The sequence below is a fragment of the Triticum urartu genome, chromosome 1 (genome assembly GCF_003073215.2).
Source record: "Triticum urartu cultivar G1812 chromosome 1, Tu2.1, whole genome shotgun sequence".
Taxonomy (NCBI): domain Eukaryota; kingdom Viridiplantae; phylum Streptophyta; class Magnoliopsida; order Poales; family Poaceae; genus Triticum; species Triticum urartu.
Window position 1 is genome coordinate 394,438,011 of NC_053022.1, and position 8,552 is coordinate 394,446,562.

The window sequence follows — 8,552 nt, forward strand, 5'->3', positions numbered from 1 at the left end:
AACCCTAAAGAAAATGCCACATTCAATTATTTTTGGAAGCCATGCTGTAATCGTGCAGTGTGTTATTTTTTGAAGGATAATTAATGTACCCCTATAATTATGCATCTAATCACCAAACTAAACATGGTTATTTATATTCCAAATCCTCCTCCATCACTACATGTTACCGTGCCCAGAAAATAAACAGAACACCATCATGTTATTGCAAGAAATTGTCCAGGTAACAACTCACTTTTTGATACGGCAGCTAAAAATGAACAAGAACAATCACGATAAAATGTGTTCATTCTTGGTTGGACAAGAAATGCACCATTTTTATTTGTTTACCATTTTTCACTATTTTGTTTTGTGTAGAAGGTTAAGGAACATCGACACGTGATTTGTGACAGGTGAGACTATAAAATAGAGTAAGGGCATCTCCAACTTCAATATGGACCCCCTAAAATGGACACTAAATCTGTCCGCGGACCTGTCTGGATAGATGTCTGGACACTAATATGGGAGCCGGTCATCCAAAGCTAGCCGCAACCGTCCGTTCACATTTCGAACGAAATTTAACGAAAAGAAAAAATTGTTAGAAATTTAAACAAAGTGAATAACTTTCATTCAAATTTAGATATTTTTACATAAAACTAGACGATATTTTGTCCAGTGAACTAAATAAAATAAAAAATATCTAAACTACGGAACTACCCTATACTTGATGGTGACCTCATATGCATCATTGGGCTAGCTGACGGTCGGGCGCTGTTGTCGGAGTTGGGCTTCTAGTGACGGAAGGGCGCGGGGTCGCGACAGGGTCTCCCAGTGGCCCGTTGGCGCTCGCGGATTATCCTCTCTGCTTTCGCACGGCCATGGCCACCATGGACGCATGCGTGGTTGCTGCTGTTGTGGCTGGTCCTGCTCGTCGCAAGAGGAAATTACGGTCTCCTCCTTCTCCGAGGAACCGACCGCATAGAGGAAGAGGGCCCTTGAGAGCAAGGGCGGTGGAGCCAGGATCCGCCCATCGGTGCCCAGATCCAGGACTTGCCAATCGCCGTTGAGTGGAGGAAGAGGGGAGTGGGGTGGTGCGCGGATATGTGGAGAATGCAATTTGGATGGTGCCAGATCCGTGCTCAAAGAGATGCGGCCAGAAAAATAGGCGGCTAGCCCGCTTCAATGTGGCACAGCGGCCGGAGTTGGTTTCTCGAGATAAGGCTTACACATTGAAGTGGCGCCAGTCTGGTCGTGTCGGTCAGAGGCGCCCTCCCATCCGGACACATCGCGTGTCATCATTGTCGTCCGCTGCGACTCCGGGCCTACATGAATGCGGCACGGAAAGCGGCAAGTCCTTTGAAAAGATATTGCGGGAGAGGGTTTTGGGTTGGATCTGGGTGTCGGATGCTTAGGTGAAAGCGGTCCGGACGCCCACAAAGCCCCCGGGTTGGGTTTCGGTTTGCGGGAAGTCGAATGTTCGGACTGGTCCATGGACAGATGGGGTACCGCATTGATGGTAAAATGAGATATTGCGGGAGAGGCTTTTGGGTTGGATCCGGGTGTCGGATGCTTAGGTGAAAATGGTCCAGACGCCCGCAAAGCCCCCCGGGTTGGGTTTCGGTTTGCGGGAAGTCGAATGTCCGGACCGGTCCATGGGCGGATGGGGTACCGCATTGATGGTAAAATGCGTCCGGACCGCTCGGTCCTGAAAAATGCAGACGATTTGAGAGTCAGCGTTGGAAATGCTAAATGTCGTCGGAGTTTCCATTTGTTATTATTATTTATTGGTGAAGAATGATTTTCCATATAAATGTAGTTGGCTGTCGCTCCCTTGCGTGTCAAGTGTTTTCATTTGCTAAATGTCGTCGGAGCTTCCATTTGTTTGATGAGGGGTGGTAGGTAGGGAGATAAAGACGTGCCCATCAGCTAATCATAATGCTATTAGAAACCATACACGACATGTACGTGGGGTATTTTTACACATAATGGCCAAGAGGGAGGGAACAAATGAAATATGTTTGCATATATAGCTATGAGGTAAATATAAACTAAACATATGTACAAAATAACATAACAGACCTACACATTTTTTGCATTGACTTTGAATTATTGCACATAGCAAACAAAGTAGAATAACGAATGCACACACTTTGCATTGTTGCCTGTAGCAACGCCCGGGCATTTAACTAGTTACTTAAAAGTAACATAAGGTTTCCGTTTCACCTTTCTTCCCACCGTCCCTTCGTCCAACCTTTCTCGTATAATAACTAAACAGCTTAATTTATTTACCTTCTGAACCAAATTCACTTTAATTTACTTACCAAACTTTTGATCAAAATATAAGGTAAATCACAGGCAAATATGATAAACATTTACTTACACAATCACATACTATGGGCAGGTAAATCATTTTTGATCAAAATATAAGGTAAATCACGGACATAATTTGATGAACATTTATTTACACAGTCACATATCATTGGCAGGTAAATCATACGCTAACGTACTAGAATATTTATATTCCGTTGCAACACACGGTCATTGTTCAAATGTAGTAATAATTGCACTTGTTTTAGAACCGGTCGACTGCTTTATTCTCACAAGATTTTTATACATGGCGGCCCATAGGTATTTTTTTAATTTTTTTTTGCAGGGGGCATAGGTATTTAAGGAATACACAGACTTAGAAACTTTATGCTTGGGCGCATACTAATTTTTGTTGGTTGTGTGCATCTTCTTATGAAGAGGTTGGGTATTCGCTTGTATAAGCTTGATATAAAGATTGGATCAACATGTTCTTTATTGGAAAAGAAAATTAAACCTATTAAGCTACTCGTGAAGGGCGGCCAACCAACTATGCCACATGGTGCAACCTGGTTGGCCGCGGTGAGAAATCTTTGAATTTTTTTTAGATGAAGATGTGGATTATTTTTTAAGTGCACTTTTTCTTTTTAGATGGAGTTGAGGGCCACTTATATTTTTCAAATGAAGGTTATGCAAAGTGGCACTCGCTGGTAGGTTGCGGTGGTAATTTTTTTTATTTTTTTAATCAAGGTGAGAATTTTTTTCCTGAAATGTTTTTTTGAACGGAGCCGAGAACTCTATGTTTTTTTAGATAAAAACATTCGCACAACTTCCTCTTAAGCGACGCCACAGGGTGGCGCCCGAACCACTAGTAGACCCTCAGATTGCAGCTCCCGATGGCTTGTTTGCGTTCAGCTCAAGCCCCAAGGAAAGCCAAACTTGGACGCGCACAGTTGCCTCGAGGAACATGGCATCTCTGCATCTTCTATTGCTTCTTCTATTCTCCATCCAGCGTCATCCAGGGAGGAAATCAAAACTTGAATCTTGATTATTTATCATCAAGGGACATGAATATTATTATTTTTTGCCTGGAACTGAAAACTTGAATCTTGATTATTTTTTGCCGTGGGGAGCAACTTCACCTCAACGGAGTAGACTAGAGTAACATGCGGCAGCTGCCCGAACGCAGCACGTGGAGGCAAAATTTTATGTTTTGACCCTTTTCTGAAACCTATTTGAGATCTGACCCTAGTTTAAAAAAAATTCAAAATCTAACTCTTTTGCTACCGCCGGAGTCCATGGCGATAAGGTGTAACAGCCTACCACCAAACATATTGGCGGTAGCCTGTACAACCCTACCGTCAAGGTGCTTGACGATAGACACGAGAACGCATTGTGTCCAACACTTAGAAGAATTTTGTGGTAGGGCATGCAACCTTACGATCAGGGACCTTGGCGGTAGGCCGTTAGACCCTATCGCCATGGACCTTGGCGGTAGCAAAAGGGTCAGAACTTGAAAAAAATTCAAATTAGGACTAAATCTCAAATAAGTTTTAAAAAAGGTCAAAACACAAAATTTAGCGCACGCGGATCGTTTTCTCGTCTTGCTTTCCTCGAGACCAACACACTCGTGATCAGTGCGGCGGATATTGAAAATAAAATCAGTGGATGTGGACTTGATTCCCATGACCTACTAGAAGGCGCAGGCAGCTACGCTTTTCTTTTCTCGTCTATGCTCAATCCAATCAAGAAAAGAAAACCGCACCCAGTGTGCGTACGCATACGCATACGCGCCACATCGTGATCAACTTCAGCTCTACCTCGCGCGACTTAAACTATATACAAACACACACATGGCGATGAGAAGACATCACGCCCTACGTACGTGCTACGAGTACATCGGTTCAGCTTTCTGTTCCCCTGCTTTTACTAGTACTCCCTCCGTTCAAAAATACTTATCGAAGAAATGTATAGAAATGAATGTATCTAGTTCGACAAGTATTTCCAGACAAAGGGAGTATTATTTTATGGTGCTGATCTAGTTGACCTGCAACCACTGATAGAGGCACCAGGCATCTTTTGTTTTCCATCATCAACCGACCGCAATTCTTGCCATGCACGCAAGAGAGATGTGTCGTGCTATAGCAGGGTATCAACTTAAAATAGCCACGCAAGGTGGTTGCAACATGTATGTAGTTTTGGATTCTAACTGGACCGGTCGGCGTATGGTCATCTGATTATGGAGATTTAGAAAATGCTAGCACGTCGGGTGTTTATTTCGTTAAAAGTAGATCATAGTCGAAATAAGAGTTCCTTATACTCTAGCTAATATTGATCGTTCTGGAGGTTGCACCGCCTGTTGGTTGCACCAAGTTTCAGACGATGTTTCAAAGTTTGTATTAGCAGACTATAACACTATTTCTTAGGAATAAAACCTGTGCTACCTGGCAAAAAAATGGATTCTAATTTATAATAGGAAAAGTTGTTTCCACCACTTCTCCTCCGCCAATTTCGGATTCTAATTTTGGAGAGATGCATACAATACTAATTGAGCTTTCTTTTTTTTTTTTTGGGGGGGGGGGGGGTCAAGGCCTCCTTTGTTCCTAGGAATTTTGTGGGAATCTCATAGTATAGGATTTGTATAGAAATTTTTTCTTTAGAGCCCTTTAGTTTCTAGGAATAGAATCCTGTTCCTATGAAGGAATTCTCCCTATTCTCCATATTTCATAAGAAAATAAACATTAGCCTAGACTCAATGCAAAAAGTCCTGCGATATGAACCAAAGGGCATCTTCTTTCGTATTCCTATTCATAGGGTTTCAAATATATGCCATCTCATTTCTTATGACTTTCCTATTCTTATGATTTTTCTACCCTATGAATCAAAGGAGGCCTAAGTTTTTATAGATTACCATCAATTAAGGTTATGTGAACTGTCTCAAGAGGTGATCTTTGCCGCCACTTTTCCTCCGCCGGTATGTTGTGGCCCGAGTGTTTTGATACCTCGATTTATCGAATGAAGATATAGTTTCATTGTTTCGAGGTTAATTTAAGATATGCCTTCATTGTTGTTCGTTGCTTCGGGCTTCCAACGGTGCGTACAATGTTGATGGTGGTGGTGACGTCTGTTCGACGTATAATTTTTCCTTGACATCCCAACGACGTTATATGTGGCAGCGTTGCTGGTTCGCGGGCCTAGATTCCTGTTATCTGTTTTGGACAGTGAGGCTAGGTTTGCGGGCTTCTTTGAGGTGATGGCGGCAACATCCTTTCGCGGCTGGGTCCTCCGGCATCACACACTCACCTCTATCACTTTGATGTGCCCTCCTAAGGTTTACGGTATTTTGTGGAGATCGGGCTCTTGATCTGCGACTCTTTCGGTGGTGAGGCTTAGCCAAAGCGATGATCCGCTAGGACTGCACCATGATGACTTCCCATCGACGAACAACAATGTTAGGCTGACTTCGACATCGTAGTGGCATGCGATGGCGCATCATTTATGAGAGGAAGCAAACGGTCGACTTTTAGGGATTTCAGTGTAATTTCCTTATTTGCTGGGCTTGCTAGTATTGTTGATTTGGTTACTAGATCAAAATCTGTTTTTTTTTGCGTTTGAAAAGAAAATATTTTTTAGAAAAAAACATTAAGATGATCCACTCTGAAGGTACTCATCGCCGGCGCAAGAGTACCGAGCGGTAGAATCCAACCGAAGGCGGTACACTATCTCCCCTGAAGGCGGTACAGCACTACCACGTACTGAAAATCTTACAGATGGTGCTCTCAGAATCTCCAACCCCATAATCACACCAGAAACCTACAGCCATGCACGTAAGGACACGAACAATTATTCTTAACCAAGTCGAGAAGAGCGTCGTGAGCGGGCGGCTAGCGCCGGCCCGTCCCATCGCACCCCCCACGTAGGTTGTTGTGGCGCTACTGAGCTTTAAATACCGGCAGCCCTGCCAGTCTGTATGGCCAGTACTACCGTCAACAGCAACAATATTCTATAAAGCTAAAAGGTCGCGCGTTCCCCGCTTCCTGATTCTTGCACCCCAATTCTGTTACCATCCACGCTTAATTATATGGTATGCGACCGAAAATGCCTTTTGGAGCTCGGCCTTCATGGAGGCCGGTTTTTGAAAAACACAAAAATCATGAAAATTCATATTTTTACAATTTAAAAAAATCTGAAAAAAAATTACAGATATACATGGAGGCATAACACACATGTGTGTAAATTTTTAGGACGAAATACGTTGAAATGAAGGCTGTGCAAAAAAGACAAATCTGAGGCCTTTTAACACATGTTACTATTCATCCTCAAAGTCCAGAAATTTGTCTTTTTTCTATAGGTCGCATTTCGAAATATTTCATCTTGAATTTTTACACACACATGCATTTCATCCGTGTATAGTTACATATTTATTTTCAGAATTTTTGGAAGTCAAAAAATTTGAATTTTGAATTTTTCAAAAATAAAGGGCTCCATGGAGCTCGGTCACCAAAACGCCCTACTCGTATGCGACCAACCGTAAAATGCCACCGCTTGAAACGCCTTGTTTCTACGGAACCAAACTTATTCCCGCAAAATCCTGCGAGTTCCAGTGAACAATCGCCGACAGCACAGCCAGCTTCCGAGGCTTCTGTGCTCGTTTTCAGGAGTAAAATGCGTAAGAAGAAGAAGAAGAAACGGAAGATCACTTGAGCAATCACGTTGGTAGACCATTTTGCAAATTGCAGCAAGACGTAGTACCGAAGAAATTCCAACATACACGCTAGTAGATGGTGCTAGTACAGTTCACGAGTTCTGCGCGGCGAGACGAAGGTGCAAATGGCGTGACAAGCTAGCGTCCGGGCCGCGCTCAGTCGACCGGTGTGGGCGCTCAGGCCACGGTGGCCGTGGCCGGCAGCGGGGCGGGGCTGACCACCAGGGAGGCGTCGCCGGAGAGAGGGATGACGCCGCCGCGGGCCAGGATGGAGCGGTACATCTCCACCAGCACCTTCTCGTCGTACTCCTTGAGCGGCCGCGGCCGCGCGAAGGGCTCGGGGGCGGCGCAGAAGGGAGCGCTCCCGTAGCCCACGGCGGCGGAGGACGCGAGCCGGAGCATGGCGCTCACGTACGCGTCCCGGAGCCGCGAGAGCAGCCGCCGCGGCGAGAGCGCGCGCAGAAGGCGCCGCCCGAGGCCGCGGCGCCGCACGCGCCACCCGCGCCGACGGCCCGCGGTCGCCGTCGCCGCCCCGCCCCCGGCGCCGAGCTCGGCCGTGGCGAGGGCCGGGCGGCGCTGCGCCGCGGCCGCGTCCAGGCGGTCGTACCCGCGGTGCTTCCAGTAGGCCTTGATGCCGCCCTTGCGGGTGCTGCTGGCGGAGGCGCCGGCCATGGCTGCCCTCGAGCTTCTTGGTCCCGTGGTGGAGCTGGGGGAGGCTGGCCTGGGCCGAGTGCCCTGATCTCGCGTGGTGTACGAAAATGGTGGGTGGTTTGTAATGGCAGGCAGGAGGGTGTGTCGTGTGTGCGTATGCTCTACTAGTAGGCAGTAGCACCAGCTAGCTGCCCTGCACTTATACCTGTGTCATCACAGAGTGAGTTTTTTTTCCGTTGTGTACTAAAGTAATCACGATGGCTTCGTAGATTCTAGATTACTGCGGTTTAACCTCATCTCAGATTGTACTAACTTATTACGGCGTTCAGTACTTCAATTTATTTCTATTCCTGTTTCACGAAAGAAAAATAAATGATCTTCTCGTGCAAAAAAATTATAATACACAAGTTCTTATTAAACACCGAGTACGAGTACAATGCACTTCCACAGCCACACGCATTTACTCGCACGGTATCTACCAGAAAATGAATCTGCATAGTTTAAAATATACTTCCTCCGTTCCATAATATAAGAGCATTTTTAACACTACTCTAATGTAAAAAACGCTTTTATATTATGAGACGGAGGGAGTATGAAAAAAAAATCCATTTTTGATGAAATCTGAATTCTGATTTTCGGTGGCTAAGAGTGCGGACAAAGTTTGTTATCTCACAAGTAACCTTCGTCTCTCGCCAAATTTTGACAGAAAATGAACATGACTGCTTGACTCGGTTTAGTGACGTGGTCGCCGTCACAATTAATCAGCCGGCCAAGTTCGTTATACGTCATGCATGGCGCCCGTTAACATCAAGTTATCAACTACAGTTTCAGTACACAATTAGGCATTTCTGTGTTGCCTGCTTTACCTGTGGAGTAATTTTCTGTTCCAGGATAATTCAAGGCGCTGCAGGCAACT

At 45.2% G+C, this 8,552-nt stretch overlaps 1 protein-coding gene across 1 annotated transcript; it reads right to left on the bottom strand.

The window, feature by feature from the left end:
• Positions 1 to 6,980: 6,980 nt before the first annotated feature.
• Positions 6,981 to 7,817, bottom strand: LOC125534483. The gene has a single exon (XM_048697698.1). It carries the CDS (start codon positions 7,655 to 7,657, stop codon positions 7,163 to 7,165), a length of 495 nt encoding a protein of 164 aa, XP_048553655.1. The 5' UTR covers positions 7,658 to 7,817; the 3' UTR covers positions 6,981 to 7,162.
• Positions 7,818 to 8,552: the final 735 nt, after the last annotated feature.

Bases quoted from the DNA above. Each gene is read 5' to 3' on its own strand.
- LOC125534483 (XM_048697698.1), bottom strand. From the start codon at position 7,657: ATGGCCGGCGCCTCCGCCAGCAGCACCCGCAAGGGCGGCATCAAGGCC.